Source organism: Amphiura filiformis, chromosome 18 (genome assembly GCF_039555335.1).
Source record: "Amphiura filiformis chromosome 18, Afil_fr2py, whole genome shotgun sequence".
In the NCBI taxonomy this organism is placed as follows: Eukaryota; Metazoa; Echinodermata; class Ophiuroidea; order Amphilepidida; family Amphiuridae; genus Amphiura; species Amphiura filiformis.
In genome coordinates, this window is record NC_092645.1 from 63,372,792 (window position 1) to 63,392,258 (window position 19,467).

General features: G+C 39.2%; 1 protein-coding gene across 1 annotated transcript; it reads right to left on the bottom strand.

Annotated features, from left to right (window-relative positions):
- Positions 1-340: 340 nt before the first annotated feature.
- Positions 341-18,496, bottom strand: LOC140138910 (protein ABHD8-like). The gene is made up of 5 exons (XM_072160694.1): positions 18,432-18,496; positions 8,216-8,942; positions 7,077-7,247; positions 3,687-3,897; positions 341-2,569 (listed from the first exon to the last, which is right to left on the bottom strand). Exons 2-5 carry the CDS (start codon positions 8,911-8,913, stop codon positions 2,375-2,377), a joined length of 1,275 nt encoding a protein of 424 aa, XP_072016795.1. The 5' UTR covers positions 8,914-8,942; positions 18,432-18,496; the 3' UTR covers positions 341-2,374.
- Positions 18,497-19,467: the final 971 nt, after the last annotated feature.

A 19,467-nucleotide genomic window follows, 5' to 3' on the forward strand; every position in this document is an offset into this window, starting at 1 on the left:
TTCTTATCGACCATGTTGGTAAGCTTACTACACAAGGTTGCATGGAAATATCAGCATTTTTGAAACATCTTGGTTGAAAAAAAAAATGGCGGGGGGGGCGTTTATTTGAAGGGGGCGACTATTTGACGAAATATCGTATTCAGGGGACAGTGACACATACGAGGTTTTCCTGCCCAAAGACATCTATAGGTTGGCCACAGGGTTGCCATAAAATTTCAGCCCGAATTACGAGTCAAAAAATCAAAAATCACCCAATTTACTTTTAACCAAGGACAGGAAACTACCGGAAGTCACAGTAGAAGCCAATATTGAATAGTAGCAAAAGATTTTGATATTGGTGTTAATCACTGATGGTTTCTATGGGACAGGAATTGTCAAAAGTCGCTGGGAAAATCTTCAAAATTCACTCTATTAGGCTACTAAATCGCAACTTTGGCAACCCTGGTTTGCCACCAATATCAAAATCTTCATTCAGGGACAGTGGGCATCCTTCTTCAAAATCTGGTACGCATTTATTGGTTAATTGAACATAAATATGTAAGTACAGAATGAGTTTTTAAAAAAAATACACTGTACACACAACAATATTAAGTAAATTACAGTAATAATTATCAACACACATAAGTAGCCCTATAAAATATTTGGCTAAAAATAAAAGAATAATCTATTATTATACATAATAATATTTCATACAATACTTTGATTGGGGAATATTCCCATTCTTTGGTTGTAAATACACTGGGCTATTCAAGTTGAAATCCTCCCACCCCGAAAGACATGACCTTAATCTCCCACAGAGAGGGGGTGTAGATTTCAACTGGAGCCACCCATTTAAAATTCACACTCCCTGTGTTGGCAACTAAGTTTCATGTCTTCCATAGAGGGGGGGGGTGGATTTCAACTGTACAGCCCATTACAAAAGGTGGTTTCATAATTAGTTGCTCATTTTTTAGTCATGTTAATTGATTGTCAAATTTGGTCTCAATTTGAAGTCAGTTTGTACCAAAATTCCTTCCAAAGAAGTAATAGGCATATTGCATAACAAAAGATATAGTTCAGAGGTTAATCCATCTCCTTTGAAGTACGCATATTGTTTTGTGGGAAGGAATGTTGATACAAATCGACATCCGGTAGAGAAACCGGATATGCGTATTGTTATTGCTTATTACATTAAGACTGATACCATTTAGGAAGTACTTTATCACTACACTAAATCCGTATTTGTGTACCAATGTGCATGTATTTGTGTTATGCTTGCAGTGACAACTGAAAAATTTACTGTTTGTATTGTGCCGGACTCTTGAATACATTCGCAAGCGACTTCGGTTATAGGCCATAGCGCGACTTCCTGTTGTGACAAGATCGCGCTCTGATGTTCTAAAAATATGTGATCAAAAAGTCAATTTGGACACAACTGCACAGTCTCAGTTCCCCAGATTCTGAGGCACTGAGACTGTGCCGCCGGGCTGTGCCGTTGTGTATAATTTGACCTCTTGGACACAACTGCGCAATCTCAGTTCCCAAATTATGGGGGAAAATCCGACACTTTAAATTTTTTAACACACAAGTTTCTCAGTCGTCAACCCTGGATGTTGACCAACTGAGGACAGCAGTCGCAGCACTCTACTTTTTCACCTTGTTGAATCGGTAACATAAGTGTGTTTTCAAGAGGGCGCTGTAACAGGGACTTTGCCTGTTGGTGTGCTGTCTGTTCCTGTGTAAATCTATGGATGTAATTAGCTATTCCAGTTGATACCCATACACCCCCTATGGAAGATATGACCTTAATCTCCCACACAGGGGGTGTAGAAATCAAATGGAGTCATCCATTCAAGTAACCCCATTTGATATTCACACTCCCTGTGTATAAGATTAAGGTCATGTCTATCATAGGGGGTGTGTGGATTTCAACTGGAATAATTGGATGGTTTGAACCCAATGCACAAATTTATTGGTCGAGCTATGAGTTTTAGAATTATTGGACGAGAAGTAGTGGAGTCCAATATTTTACAACTCATAGCGAGACCAATAAATATTGGGCGTAAAGCATCCAATTCTATCATTATTATGTTTTGGATCCAATATTTTCACACACTTTGATCCATCAAAACATAATAATGTCTGATGTCAGTGGTTTTTCCACAGATGAGATTACAAGGTACTAGTGTGTGCCCTTGCGACCAACCATGTTTAAATACACAAACAAACACTATCAGAACGGATACTGTTTATCTATACCCTGCCAAAGTCCTTCTAATTGTGCGAGATGTTTGTCTGTCATATTTCATGTTTGTCTGTCAGCACTCTTCTACCATGACTTGAGAAGGAAGTTGAATCTTTGCACTAGACGGCCTTGTTGTAGGTCTGTATTCTGTCAGCACTCTTCTACCGTGACTTGAGAAGGTAGTTGAATCTTTGCACTAGAAGGCCTTGTTGTAGGTCTGTATTTGGATATCATCATATCTTTTTGTATAAACTCATGTATAAGTGCGTTGACCTGGTCTGGGCATTCTATCATCACCATATGGCCAGCTGATTCTAAGGTGGTTAACTCGCATGCATAGATGGTCTGAAATCAGAGAAATACATAGACAAAAAAATATTACTTCCCATAAAAGAAGTCTCCGGCGATCACAATATTACGCCTTATATGTTAGAAAAATAATTATCAAGCACGAATCACATGGTTTTATTAAAACAAACTCATATTGACCATAAAAATGAATAAAAACAGCCGGCTCTCAACACTCGATATTCAGAATTCCCGCGCTGAAATTGTCTAGTGCAATGATCGAGTTGGTTTAAAATAAAACCATGCAATGCTCGATAATAATTTTCCTAACATATATGGCATAATGTTCTCAATTCACTATATAGTTTTCGGCAAGGTTCTATGATCCGTCTGCCAATTTGGCACTGTTTACAGCGTTCAGGTTTTTAAATGAGGGAACTTTTTGGTAATATGATGGAAATTTTGGAATTTGGCGGTAAATTTTTGAAAATTTGATGGCAATTTTGGAATTTGGATGCTAATTTTGCTAAGAAATGTATACATTCTAAGAATTTATTAGAAATATTTACTATTTAGTGGACCGTCCCACCACCAGATCATCTGCTGACCCCCTATTGTTGATTCCCAAACGATGCAAAACCGAATCTCACAGGGCATCGTTTTTCAACCGTATTGTTCCCCTGTGGAATCAACTTCCTCTCACAATAATTAGATCCACTGTCAACATGTCCTCTTTTAAGAGCCAGCTCTCTGAGTGGTACAAGAACAAACTAGAAGAGAGTTTTGATCCTTACAACACATGCTCTTGGGTTACATGTACATGTTGCCAGTGTTCTGGTTGTAGGCTTGTGTAGGTTTTTTTTTGGTTTTTTTGTCTTGTTTTTTTTTTTTTTTTTTAGGGGGGGGGAGAGGGTGTCCTCATTGTTTTGATCTTTGGTGGGACTGTCCTAGAGGTGCTTTGCACCTGTTAGTCCTTGCCTTTCACTGGTGCAAAATTTTATCTGTACTTCCTTTTTTTTTTGTCTGTACTTTTGAATATTCATGTGCAATATATTTTGATGTTATATTATAATTATTGTATACCAGTGATAAAGCGTAATAAATAAATAAATAAATAAATAATATTTCAGAGTGAAATTTAGCTTATCTTTTTCAAATTTTTTCAGCCACTCACCTCTTGCATCCATTCCTCTTCTTCCAATGAAACAAATTTATCCTGCATCCCGTATATAAGTAAGACTGACACTGTTATTGCTAGGTGATAGTCTTCATCCCCTTCCTTCCATGTTTGGCCTTTCATCATACCCTGTAATACGTACGAGGGCACGTCAAATGCGCGCAACTTTTTTAAACGTGCCTTCACACCCTGACTGTGGATAGCTCGCCTATGAAAGAAAAGAAAACAAGAAAAAATAGTAAAGATCTTTTCTGGTAATACGTGGGAGGGTATGTCAAATCGCACAGCTTTTTAAATGTGCCTTCACCCCTGACTGTGGATAGCTTGCCTGTGAAAGAAAAGAAATTAGAAAATAAGAAAAAGTAGTAAACATCATTTCTTGTAATACGTACAAAGGTACGTCAAATGCGTGTAGCTTTTTTAAATGTGCCTTCACCCCCAGACTGTGAATGGCTCGCCTGGGAAAGAAAAGACAACAAGAAAAAGTAGTAAACATCTTTTCTTGTTATACGTAGGAGGGTACGTCAAATGTGTGTAGCTGTTTTTTTAAACATGTCTTCACCCCTGACTGTGAATAGCTCGCCTGTGATAGAAAAGAAAAGAAAAAGTATTAAACATCATTTCTTGTAATACATAGGGCGGTACGTCAAATGCGCGCAGCTTTTTTGTGCCTTCACACCCTGACTGTGGATAGCTCGCCTGTGAAAGAAAAGAAAAGAAAAAGTAGTAAACATCATTTCTTGTAATACATAGGGCGGTACATCAAATGCGCACAGCTTTTTTAAATGTGCCTTCACAAGTTCACACCCGACTGTGGATAGCTCGCCTGTTAAAGAAAAGACAATGTGATAGAAAAAACAACAAGAAAAAATAGTAAACATCATTTCTGGTAATACGTAGGATAGTACGTCAAATGTGTGCGGCTTTTTTAAATATGCCTCCACACCCTGACTGTGGATAGCTCGCCTGTGAAAGAAAAGAAAACGAAATAATGTAGTAAACATCATTTGTTATAACACGTAGGACGATACATCAAATGCGCACAGCTTTTTTAAATGTGCCTTCACAAGTTCACACCCGACTGTGGATAGCTCGGCTGTGATAGAAAAGAAACATCATTTCTTGTAATACGTACGAGGGTACGTCAAATGCGCGCAGCTTTTTTAAACGTGCCTTCACCCCCTGACTGTGAATAGCTCGCCTGTGAAAGAAAAGAAAAGAAAAAGTAGTAAACATCATTTCTTGTAATACATAGGGCGGTACGTCAAATGCGCGCAACTTTTTTAAACGTGCCTTCACACCCTGACTGTGGATAGCTCGTCTGTGATAGAAAAGAAAAGAAAAAGTATTAAACATCATTTCTTGTAATACGTAGGATGGAACGTCAAATGCGCGCAACTTTTTTAAACGTGCCTTCACACCCTGACTGTGGATAGCTGCGTCTGTGATAGAAAAGAAAAGAAAAGTATTAAACATCATTTCTTGTTATACGTGCGAGGGCACGTCAAATCGCGCAGCTTTTTAAATGTGCCTTCACACCCTGACTGTGGATAGCTCGTCTGTGATAGAAAAGAAAAGAAAAAGTATTAAACATCATTTCTTGTTATACGTACGAGGGCACGTCAAATGCGCGCAGCTTTTTTAAACGTGCCTTCACACCCTGACTGTGGATAGCTCGTCTGTGATAGAAAAGAAAAGAAAAAGTATTAAACATCATTTCTTGTTATACGTACGAGGGCACGTCAAATGCGCGCAGCTTTTTAAACGTGCCTTCACACCCTGACTGTGGATAGCTCGTCTATGAAAGAAAAGAAAACAAGAAAAAGTAGTAAACATCATTTGTTATAACACGTAGGACAGTGCATCAAATGCGCACAGCTTTTTTAAACGTGCCTTCACACCCTGACTGTGGATAGCTCGCCTATGAAAGAAAAGAAAACAAGAAAAAATAGTAAAGATCTTTTCTGGTAATACGTAGGAGGGTATGTCAAATGCGCACAGCTTTTTTAAATGTGCCTTCACCCCTGACTGTGGATAGCTTGCCTGTGAAAGAAAAGAAATTAGAAAATAAGAAAAAGTAGTAAACATCATTTCTTGTAATACGTACAAAGGTACGTCAAATGCGTGTAGCTTTTTTAAACGTGCCTTCACCCCCAGACTGTGAATGGCTCGCCTGGGAAAGAAAAGACAACAAGAAAAAGTAGTAAACATCTTTTCTTGTTATACGTAGGAGGGTACGTCAAATGTGTGTAGCTGTTTTTTTAAACATGTCTTCACCCCCTGACTGTGGATAGCTCTCCTGTGAAAGAAAAATAATGAGGTTGCCCTGAGAACAACTTCAGCATAAATTCTGCTTATCCTCAAAATATTTCAGTTACAAGTCCCAAAAATGAAAATAAATTTGATTATTTTTGCTCTGGAAATCCTGTGCTAAATATTAAACAGTCAAAATTTGCCATTCTGATCATGCAGATCTCGATCACTGGCACCATCAATTAACTCAGTGAAACAGTTTTAAAATTAATGACATTCAGAACTGAACATGGGGACATCACAGCATACAGTTTGAATCCAGGGCTCGAAATAAGCCGGTCCCCGGGGCCCATGGCCCTCAAAAATTTGTGAGGGTCCCAAAAATTTAAGAGCAAGGGCCCAAATGGCCCTCAGAAATTCAGGCTTATTTCAATTCCTTGAGTACACCCTTCTATAATAGCTTAATATGGATTATTGGTACATATATTTGGGCCCGCAAAACCTTGCCAGGGCCCCCAAAAAATTAAGATCAAGGGCCTGAATGGCACACTGAAGTTCTGGCTTATTTTGAGGCCTTTAGACCTTTCTTGATGATACGAAACATTTCCATGACAAGTTCAAATGTATGGTGTTTTATTTATTAATCATGATTTTCGAGGTAAAATATAGTGCTTGTAAATCCATCGGACAAGTGCATGGCTCAAAGTGGTTGTCCTCAGGGAGTTTTGGACAAGCGGACAAGGGCTTACTTTGAACACTGTGGAGGTTGACACCCCTTTAAAGGCCACTATGCTAGACACACACATCAGCCAGGCTTAAGCAGGCACCAAGGCATTAGCCAGAGGGGTGTCCAGGTGTCATTTGGACGCCCTGTTTTCAATTTGGACACCCTGAAATTCTGATTTTTATAATGGAGTGAATAGGAAGTGGACACCCTGATTTTGAAGAATAAGGTATTTTTGACCATTTTTGACACCCTAAAGACACCTCTCTGGCTAATGCCTTGGCAGGCACACAGGCTTTTTTAACCCCATGGTTGCCAAGTTTTGGCTCCTCGTGTGTCCAATATTTTACACTACAAACTATAGGACCAGAAACTATCTTTGGGACCAGGAGCTTATTTCAGGAGCTTACCTTTCAAAAATATCTGTAATAGCAGGTTTGATACACCATAGGACACAGGCAGGAAGGCCAAATACCTGACAGGTCTGGGGTTCAAGTGGTACAGGTCCGCCTCCGCTGATCAGAATCATCTTGGTCACTTTCCTTGAACGCTCTTTGGATATCTTTGTGCAGAATGAGGAGCTGTAATAAGGCAAATAAGATGAGATAAGTCAAATATTCATTCTATTCACCATCAGGGGTAGCGCTAGGCTGCATTTTTGGGTCCCGGACTCACCAAAATACAGTTCGGACCTCCTATTTTTAAATTTTCTGCGAGTTCAGGGGTTCCTGCAGACCCCAAGCTTTTCAATCTAGCGCTACTGCAGACAAACTATTTATGCTGCATTTGTGCAACCCGGACTCGCCAAACTCGCCAAACTTGGGGTCCCTGGAACGCTTTGTTCTAGCACTACCCTGTTCACCATTCACATAGAGATTGCCATTCACATAGAGATTTTCCCATTAGGGTCGGTCGGTCTGGCTATTTTTCTTTCTTTTTTCGGCATTCATTTGCACAGAAAAAACTTGTTTCCCATTTTTGTTTAAATCTGCATCGGTCGGGCTCGTAGAACAGGGTTTTCTTTTTTTCGCCCCTATGCAATAGAATAAAAACCCTGATATACAGGCTCAGCTGATTGATTGTTTGGGGGGAAATTTGTTTTTTTGCTAGATGTGAAATCAGCCATTATCATTTTGGCCAAAGTGGAATGAATTTGATAGACACTGTCTAAATTGAAGTGGGGAAACTAGGACGGGGGAAACTGCCTTGACAGGGGGCAGATCGCCCCTGTTCAGTACATAATATTTCAGAAATAATAACCACTTTCTAGATAGAGCCATGAACCTTTTCCATTTAAAATCCACACAAGATTTTTGAAATATCTACAACAGAAAGATGGTCATTTCAAATGTGTCATTGGCTCCAGAACATGTTTAAAGGATTTTTAAATTGAAACTCACCCACCCTCTTTCTCAGAGGGTGTATGAAATTCAAATGCCTAAAGTGTTCAATTGATCCATTTGAAATTTGAACATACTCCCCCTGTGGAAGATATTTCCAAAATCTTCCACAGGGGTAGTGTGCATTTCAAATGGAATAGCCGACTTACCCATAAGAATGTCCAATCAATATATTCCTTCTTTTAGCATAGCCGTCAAACAGCGCCAACATATCATCCGCTAACTCGTTAAATGCGTAGGCTGAACTCTGACGAGGTGCACGACTAAAACCGTGTCCCAACAGATCCGGTGCGATCACTTCAAATCCCTCCTTGACAAGGTAATCAATCTGATGACGCCACAAGTCTGATGATCCACCGACACCGTGAATTAAAAACACCATGACGTTGCCATCGTCGTACGCCGAGTGCAACGACGAACGACTGACATGTCTTCGATGCACTAGGGTTTGACTCCCTGCTGTACTGGTACTCAATCGTGTCTTTACAGTTGATGTTTTCGATGAGGTGGTCCGTAGGCTTGATGTGCTTGATTGTGGGTCAGTAGAGACCCACGCTGAGCTGCGAGATGTTGCCGTTGAGTTGCGATTACTGTTCGTGTTCGTATTATCATGGTCAATTTGCGAAGATTTGTCCGTGTTCACAAAGAAAATACCTTCGTTATCTTGTACTTCAGCTACGTGAACTCGCCATGTTTGAGGAATAAAGTGCTGTATTCGAATCCATCTTCCCTTGCGAACTTCGATGATTTTTGGTCCTTGTCCGACATCGGATGGAGCGACATGGCTGTGTTTGGTCAGGCAACTACCACACATTATATGCATAGTTAGTATCGCACATATCTTCATAAATTGGTGGTACCATCGCTGACTGAAAGCTAAGATAAATGACAGATAATTGAAACTTGATTATAATATAATAGTTTAAAACTTGTCCTATAAACATGAAAAACAATGAAAATAAGGGGCTGTGCAATAATTATCAGGGGATAAATTTGGGGAAAGCAGTTGAGTTGGCAAGTCAAATGGGGGGTGGGGTGGGAACAATTTTTGGCAGGTCTAAGGGGGCAAGTGATTAGAATGGGTGGGTGGCTTGCATTACAACAGCTTTTATCTGATATACCTTGTAACAGCTTTTTATGAAATTTATTGAAAATATATACCATGCAAAATTTTGAACAACCGATAGCTTGTGATACTAAAGTTAGGTGCAAGTATTTTTTATGTACATTGTTTGACACATGTACGCAGTTGCCATACAGGACACAATGTCATATATAAGAATAAAAACTTCTTTAACTAAGGGGTACTACACCGCTGGCAAATTTTGTGCATATTTTTTTGCATTTTTCTCAAAATTAATGCACATTGGTGACAAGTAAGATATGCATATTATAGGGGCAAGGACTACAACTACTGTACTGAAAATTCAGCAACTCAAAGCAAGTAGTTAAATTAATTTATTTATCAAATATTGGTTTTCCCTCATTTTTGACTGTAACTCCACAACTGTTGTCTGTGCTGAAATAAAATTTCCAGTGCAGTAGTTGTATTCCTTGCCCCTATAATATACCTTACTTGTCCCCAATGCACTATAATTTTTGAGAAAAATGCAAAAATAGGCACAAAATTGGGCAGGGGTGTAGTACCCCCTTAATTATTGCCACAAAAATATGAGGATATTGTTGTTGATATATTAGTGGCGCATTGTGCTATATATTCCTTCATCAATTTATCATGATTGTACTTGGTCGCATGTCATTAGGTGGGTATCCAAAAAAGGTGGAGGGATTACATTTTCCCAAAAATTGCCGTACAATTTTGCTTGCCATTTCGCAACCCCTTGTCCTACTGGACTGGTTGATGCCACATTTTAAGCCTAATTTTATATTCTTTCAGTGTGCTAAAAGAACAATGCCGTTTTCAAAATAAAAACCACATTAATGTAAGTGAAAAATGTCAGGGGTGGAGGAGAAGGCGGATGCGGAGCAGGCGGATGCAGTAATGGTGCTTTTTGGCAATGTTTTCAATGTTTTGGGCTGGTGTTTGTTTGTATAGCATTAACAATATTTTAGCTGGGTATAATTTGGGAACAAAAAACAATTTCCAACATGGTATGACCATATCTTTTGGCACCGGTTGTACACCTTTTCTTTATGTATCTTATTATATTTTGAGCCAAAGTTACAATATAAGGTACCATAAAACGTTAAATAATGACCCTACCACAAGAAAAGTATATGTTTTGTCATAGCGCTTTCCATAGCAAAGTTACATCTTGTTAAAGATTGACTTTCATCAAAAACATTCAGCCAACATTTAATGCATCAATTAAAAAATAAAACAGCATAGTCTCATGAATGATAGAGCATGTTTTCTATGTGAAACTGCTATCAAAATCCCTCTAAAATTCCAAGTGCGATTCTCTCATTTTATTTTGGGGTCAAGTGAAATCAACATAATTCCTTGACCTATCTTTTTAATTTTTTATATGAAATATGTGACCCCTCAGCACAACTGAGCCCGGATGTCGCCAGTGCCAATCTCGAGATATGCTCCATTGAACTTAACAATAAACAATAGGAAACAAAGGATTTATTGACTGTTTTATTGATTTTTCACTACTTAAATGTCAAGTACTATAGACATGATATACATCATTTTAAAGCTAATTCCAAGCAGAATATTTTGGTTGAATATCTCAAAAATGATGATTGGCGACTTCAGGGCTCAGTTGTGCCGAGGGTCACATATATGTATTGTGTTTGGGCCAATTTGGCTGACTAGCAAATGTGTTAACTGTTACTGAGGTTTGCCTTGGACAGATTTCTCGATCAATGCAAATGTGTTAATTATATAGAGGCCGTCAGCCTTTTTCGCAGGATCCGCCATCTTGTGGATACTGCTGTTCTGCATGTCATGCGTTAGACAATACGCCCCCCGATTACGCGGACGTCGCAACGCGTGACGCACCTCTTCAATTGAGCGTCAATGCGGTGATCTTAGCAACAAGGCACTCGTACCCACAAGATGGCGCCGTTGACGTCACAATGACTACCTCTAATATTGTATGGAATCTGTTGATTTATCTGGCATGCATGTTTTGCTTGTGAGGGTGCTTTACCAGGCATATCTTGGTAGTGCATCCTCCTGAATACTCCAAAAAGAGTTTTAACTGGAGGTGGGTCGGAGAGAGTGGTCTAGTTGATATGAATCGCAGGGTCAGATTTGAGAGCTGTTTTGAAGGTCAATATGAAGGCTGGCCTACTGTGGTATGAAGGAGTTTATTCCATTCTCTAGAGGTGCGGATAAAGAAGGAGTTTGCATTAGCCTCTGTGTTTGTGTGTTGCTGCTGGAATTGCTGTGAGTGTCCTCTTAAGCTCTTCTGGGTCTGGTTGTTTTAGGTTTGATGTGATCTGTGTGCTAATATCTAGGTGACCAATTAGGATCATATAAAAGCAGGTAAGACGATGACAGTACACTTCCTTCTTTCCTGAAGCGAGGACCAATTCAGTTCTTTCAGGATGGCAGTGATGCTGGTATCTTGCCCATAAGTCATGTTAGTGTTGGACACAAACCTACATGTAGCAGTCCTCTTCTGAACTCTTTCAATGGTGTCAATGTTCTTCTTGGTATACTATAGGGATCCCAAGAAGCTGTATCCAGTGTTCGATTTACCACCTGCATACCTGCACCAGTGCATGTAACATTCCCTCTGTGCATGCAGCTTTTCACTACCTGCCTGCACGCGTGCGCGCATGTACGATTTTAGCGCTAGCGATATGACAAGGCAATATACAAAAGTAAACAAGCAGTCAGTCCGATTTGGAAAAACCCAATCTATTTTTAGCGCAATATCCTGACTTCATTAGAAGGGCTGGCGCCGTCGCGCAATTGACAATTCCCGATACCCCTATCACGTGAGAACTGTCACTTTTTTTCATTGACTTCCCTAGTCTCCTACACAGCCAGTTTGCGTTGGTCTGATACTTGTCGATCCTAACGAACATTCAAGATAGCCACATACAGTCTGGTCCGAGACTATGACTTCCCTTAGAGGGGCTAGCGTAATGTGACGTCATAAACCAATTCCCGATACCCTCGCACATGTAGAAGCTGTCATTTTCATTTCATTGAAAAAAAAGAACCGGAATTTAAACCATGGGAAATATTTGTTTACGTACGGAAAATAATCATAATAATGTCCAGCAAAAAGGAAATAGCTCAAAAACACTTGCATCATTCTGGAAATTGTGCACCTCGTCGGCGACTAGTTCTAGAACAGATGAAGCCACAGCATCCAGTGTTTTGGCTAAGAAATCGGCGAGTGATCGGCATAAAAATGACAATGACAGTGGAGCCGGAATATTATTACAAGCAACTGACAATGATCGTGATTCAATGTGATTTTATGTTTGCTTTAATTTTGGTGCATGCACACTTTTTGCTGTGCATGTAGAAATTTTGGGCTACATGCACCAGTGCAGGTAGGAAAAAATTTGTAAATCGGACACTGGCTGTATCATAGTCTAAGTGGGGTCTAACTAGTGTCAAGTGCAATTTTTCCTTGACAGATGGAGCACTTGATAAAAATTTCTTCTGACATGTCTGATGAAGTTAAGCACCCTGGTTGCTTTTGAGGTAGCATACTTTGCTCGAGAAACACTAGCAACGAATTTGCTCACGGATGCCCTCGCATTTGTTAAAGCGTTGCGTTAGAGAATATGCTTGAACAAATCATACTCTGTCTGTTTGTTCCAGCGAAGATCACATTGAAAGTGGACACCTAAATATTGGATATTATTTGTCTCCTCCAGGTCGACTCCCATCATGGAGTAGTTGCAAGCATGCAAGGTTCAGGATTTGGCGTTTCTTTACTTTCAGTTTCGTGCTTTAGGGTTTTTTTTATTCTTTACAATATGTTATAGCTGCCTTGTGAAAGTACAGTGTTATAACCCTAATCCTAACCCTCACCTAAGGCAGCTATTACATTGTACAAATAAAAACCCTAAAGTAAAGGAATGCCCAGGATTCCTCTCATCATGCTCATGCGGGTGATCCCAACTGGCAATGATCCTCATGAGTCATGGTTTTACACTTTGATGGATAATTTGTTCAAATCTGCTTCTCAATATTCATTGTTAATGATGGAGAAGACACTGACACTGTAAGTTAAGTGTAATTTCATCTAGCATGTATTGTCTACTATTGTCTAGATCTACATGTAGCTACATGGATCGAATCCATGGCAGGGGTGGAATTTCGCGGGAGTCTGAGAGTCGACTCTCGCAGAGACTCCCGTAAAATCCTATTGCGAGAGTCCATGTGGACTCTCGCTGGAAATGATCGGATCAGTGAACTTACGTTTAAGTTCAACACGCCTTAAAACTCAAAGCTTGCAAAATATAAAGGAAAAGTCGCCAAAGATGCAATGACATATATGGAAGTGAGAGTATGATGACACATATATTAAAAACTTAACTTTGTTAGTTATATTTGTTAGTTTGTTTGTTTTAATGCATTTTACGTAGGCCTACATATAATACCTTTTGGACTCCCGCAAGATTGTACAACGAGAATCCATTTACGGGAATCCATGGACTCTCGCAAAACTCTCTTGCGAGAATCCACTTGGACTCCTGTGGCACTTTACGAAATTCCACCCCTGCCATGGGTTCCTACAGTCACCCATCCCGGCATGGAAAACAGGGTACTGAATAGCTGTACACCATGTCCATATAAAAAGGGATGGTTTGTTTACATGGCAATAATTCCTTCAGAATAGGCAATACAGATTCCAAACATATAGTGTTCAACTCTAGTGTGATGCAGAACTCACTGCTTAAGGCCCTTCGCACTTGATTATTAGTTTCCTGTTTAAGATTTTGAAAAAGGGATGAGGTGACTTTTAATTATTAATTATTAATTATCTTTTATTTTCTTTATTTAGTTTGAACTATTACAAGCAACTATTGACTTGTTTTGACCAGAGCGGGCATTTAATTATTTCACAACAATATTTGATTTTATAAATAAGTGAAGGTGGAGTTGCACTCTTTGTTCATTCATCATTATTGTTGATATTATTAAAGTCAGAAAATGGCAAGTAGAAGTAGTTGAAAGTCATTTTAAAGGAGAAAATTTGAAATAAAAATAAAATACCCGGACCCTACCCGGACCTTCTTTTAAAACTTAACAACCAACCCATTGATAGAGTGACAGACATCACCTTCCTTGGCATTCACATTTCTAGTAAATTAAATTGGAACATTCACATTGATGTCCTTTGTAAGAAGGCTCGTCGGATGATTGGCATGATACATAGGAACTTCCACCTTGCTCCTCAACATCTTCGGCGCACCTTGTACATTTCTCTGGTCCGTCCAGCTCTTGAGTACAGCAGCTCAACCTGGCACCCACTCACCAAAACCCAAACCAACCGTCTGGAATCTGTTCAGAGGTTTGCCTGCCGGGTCATATTACAATCTTGGGACCTGGATCATGACAGCCTCCTTTCCCAAACTAACCTCCCCTCTTGAGGCCCGTCGCGACTCCTTTACGGTGCGCCATGTGTTCAAAATTCTTGCCGGCCTTTCATCTGCTCCTAATGTATTCACTCCTCATTCGCGTTCCAACTCAAGATGTAACCATTCCCGAGCTCTCTACCCACCTTTCAGCCGCCTCACACTTTGTCAAAGAAGTTTCTTCCACCTTGGTCCTATGTTATGGAATGCGCTGCCAGAAAATGTTGTCTGTTGTCCCACCTTGTCCGCTTTCAGGGCTGCAGTTAAAACCCTCCAATAGTTGTCTTTTTATCTTGTTTTTGCTTTTCAGTTTATTTTTGTTCGCTTTGTATGTAGGGCTTCCCTTTAATTTAGTGCTCTATGAGCACTATTGGGTATTGCCTGTGCTTTTTGCCAAATGTTATAAATAAATAAATAAAAATAATTAATTATTTTGAGATTTTCAATTTTGGACGCGGGCGGTAAACAGGAAACTAATAATTAAGTGCGAAGGGCCTAATTGGAGTATAAATGATCCAGATCCAGATCCATATAAAACTTACCTCATATCAGTTTTAGTTGTTCCTTATAACTCCAAATTGACATGACAATTAATTCTATTTGCTCAATTTCATACCAAAATCAAGGAAAACATGGTTTTGTTATTGCAAAATAACATGAAAATGAGAAAGGTTATATCTGGTCATTTGAAGTAGGCCACTTCAGGTAATCAATATTGGTCCTTGAATTGCGTACCTCATTGACTTTTTGCTCATTGTAAAGCGGGCTTCAGACTCCAGTATTATACGTACAATATTGTATGTACAATATATACGTTATTTAATCTATTGCCATTCTATTTCCAGTAATGTTTAAGTTCTAACGAATGTTTGATGACGAAAAATCGATAATATGTTACATACAATATCTAGCAGAAATATATTATCGATTTTACGTCATCAAACATTCGTTAGAACTTAAACATTACTGGAAATAGAATGGCAATAGATTAAATAAACGTATATATTACATACAATATTGTACGTATAATAAAAAGTCTGTATACTGCTTAAGAGTGATACCGGTAGTGTTGTAAACTTGATTGAATAACATTAAGATTGCCAACTGATATCCTTTGTATTTGAGTTGTCTGATGATAGTATTAGAACTGTCATGGATGTAAACATTACACAAAAATGTCAACAAAACATGCTACTGCAGAACTCTATGCCTGTATGTGTGTGTCTGAGGGCCGATCTGAGGTAGTTCATCACGTAAACTTGTATGGCTCAAAATTCGGACCGCTCGCCATTAAGTTTACTGCTTTCTGTGTTTTGAAATTTGTTGGACGTTTTAACGATCCCCGATTCCCGGTCGATTATTTTAGCTGTGTCACGTCACATGCATGACGCTGGTGGGTACCAACCAAACTTCAGATCGCCGATAACGATGTTATATGGGACTTACATATAGGATTACATAGAGATATTTCTTGCCAAAACTTAACCATTTCTAGGCAAGTTGGCCCTACTTTGTCTGCATTATGTGAAAAAGGACAGTCGTAAGTAAGTATAAGTGCAACGCTTTTGATGTTTTGATGTTTCGGGAGACTGGGAGGGATCATAATCAAACGATGATGGAGCCTATTCTTGACTGTGTAATATTCCTTCACCACATTGCCGTACGGTAGACAGTCTTATACGATGGACAGATAGTATCAGTTTGTGAATGGGGACATCGTATAAGTTCCTTGTACTAGATCTGAGGGTTGATGACACACATTCGATGGGTGTAACATGTAGCAAGCATCTTCCAGCATAGACCTGCCTGCATGTCTTCGGTCCTATCCTTCAACATACTGACATTTACTGGCCTGAAGACATGCTGCGGTAGATTTTGGTCCTTTTCGCAGAAGAAATTTGCCATCTTCATATCGGCCCATAAAATAATTTATATATAAACTCAATACCGACATCATTTATAATATGTACCTTTACATCACAAGTTTTCCATAAGCTGTTGTTGAAATTTCACTTCATTCTTCCTTTTCTCGTAAAAAGCAGTTCTTTCGGAGCACTTTCTCTTCCGAAATTTTCTAAGTAGAGACTCGTCGACGGAAGTAATGGCCACGTGGAGGCGTGTTTTATACAAACCAGCACAGACACAGGAAGTGCACAGAACGTTTAATAAGAGGCAAAGTTCCTGTGCTTTTTATCGTTCGATCGTGCCCATGTGATTGTGCCATTTTTTGTGCGCGCGCATGCTTCATCTTTCAGATGATGATGGACTTCGCCAGTTGGTGAATGGTTTGTATTATTTTCTCATCTATGATTGACGTCACGTTACGTTATTTACGTCACGTTACAAGAAGCGACCGTTATAAAATGTGAACAGCACGTTAAACAACATAAACAGAGGTATTAAAATTCGAAAAACGTGGAAAAAACCATAAAAATATACCATTTTTAACAATCATATCAAGACATCCATATGCGGATAGTTTGCCGGAGTGTCTGAAGATCACATATTGCACTACATTTGCGTAAGTTATTTATGTGCTTTAGAAAAAGAAGAATTTTAAGTTTTTGGCAATCGGGAAATGGCCAGTATAAGCTCAAGCTAGCGTATTTGCAAAACGGACATTAATATGGCGACCTGTAACTCGGTATCCGAGAATGTCATAATGTTAAATAAAGATACCGAGCCGGGATACCGAGTTACAGTTACTGGAACTACTTCCAGCATAGACCTGCCTGCATGTCTTCGGTCCTATCCTTCAACATACTGACATTTACTGGCCCGTTCGACATGCGGCGGTGGATTGGCATCCGTTTCGCAAATAAATTCGGCTTCTTCATCGGCCCATAAAATATGTTATATAAAAATAAACACCCACATCACGTCTAATATTTACCTCTAAACTACAAGCTTTCCATACGCTGTTGTTAACACTTCACTGTATTCTTCATTTTCTTGTAAAAGCAATTATTTCAGGAGCACTTTTTGGTCCCGTTATATTCTAAGTAGAAGTTGTCGAGAGGAAGTGAGGTTAAAGGTCAAATTTGTCAACACGTGTGGCGTGTTTACAAACTTACACCTTGGGCTGTGTCAGAACAACATGGACGCGATTTTACAATAGTATATTTATGTAATAATGCTCCCAAAGTCCTATATCTACCTCCAAGCGGTGGGTGACAGTAACGAGTGTTCTGGATAAAAGTTGAATTAAACCTTGGCTGTAAAAATTATATAAAAATTTCAAAATAAAAGGGATGTAGAGCCTCCCTTATTTCCACTTTAAAATTTTGGGCGATTTTTTTATTGGCGCCATTTCACGGCTATACCCTCGACTTGGGCTAAAAAGTTTTGGCAACCCTGGTCAGAAGTGACGTCACAAAATTCACACCATGTAAACAGTGGGAAACGAAATGTGGAAAGTCCGAAAAAACCCATCAAATTGCAGTATTATAAGTGAAAATATGAAGACATCCATATGCGGATAGTTCGCCGGAGTGTCTGAAGTTCACATATTGGACTACATTTATGCGTAAGTTATTTATGTGATTTAGAAAAGAAGAATTTTAAGTTTTCGCAACCGGTAATCATGTGGTATTGGCCTGAATAAGCTTCTTTGCGAAAAAGGATACAAATGGACCGATCTGTAACTCGGTAATCAGATAATGTCATAATGTTAAATAAAGATTACCGAGTTACAGTTACTGGAACTACTTCCAGCAGAGCTAGAGTGCAGTCATGTTCACAGTTTTAACTTGAACAGGAAAGATTTCATGTCGAAATTTAACGTATCATCAAAGCTATAATACATGTTCATTTTTCGGCTGATATACACTTGATGATACCTACCTTCACCAGAAATTCAAATCTGGCATTCTGGTCCTGTTCAAACGTTGAAAAAAACCGTCAAATGTCAATGTGTGGTGAATTTTGTCACACACTCCGTTGTCGCAGTGTTTCTATGGAAAACATTATCACTTCCGGTTGATAATGGACTAATTGATTGATGAGGGCGCTATTCCTGTATCCTGTATCCTGTATGGGAGATCCCGCCTTTTGTTCAGGCGCACCGCTGATATAGCGTAAAAAGTTACATGTAGAACAACAATTAACAATTGTCACTGGTTTCACCACAGTTCACCGACCACCACCATTAAACATTCAATTGTTAGGCTCACTGCACACCTCCAGGCAAGGGAAAGTTCAGGTGAGGAGCAATAATGCTGATGCAACGGACGAGTATGAGTTTACATGTATGATAATATTGAGCATCTGATTAGGGTCATGCAAAAATGTGAGTTTGTGAGAGCCCTTGCAAGGGGCATGCATTATTGTGGATGCCTAACTGCAATACAACATGTATGTCAATGGGATTATGCAAAAAGCACAATAGTACAAACACTGGCACACTTTAGGGATACAATAAATACCATATAACGTGCTGGGGTGCATGAATAAACACAGGAACCACAATTATATAAATATAAATATGAGTCAGTACATGGCATAGAATTATACAATGACCCTTATTCATGTAAACATGAAAAAACATACATAGAAATATAAGTTCAGCAAACATTAGAATACACAATGGGTCAAATTGGGTGTCAGGAAACATAGGTCTCCAGACTTTAAAAACGATGCATATAAGAACACTAAGGTTTAGACAGGTTCTCCAAGAGCATGCTACGTTGTCTGTGGAGCGCGAAGCACAGCTTCCTGCTAATAGGTTCCACAATTTCAGCAAGTTGAAACTCTGAAGTCATGGCCCTTCTAATAACTTGATGGGAGCAGTCCAGAATGAGCTGGAGCAGAAGATTCTGGTTGCTGAAGACTGTGTCAACTTCACTTTGAGAGCAGATCATGAGCAGCTCGTGCTTAAGCA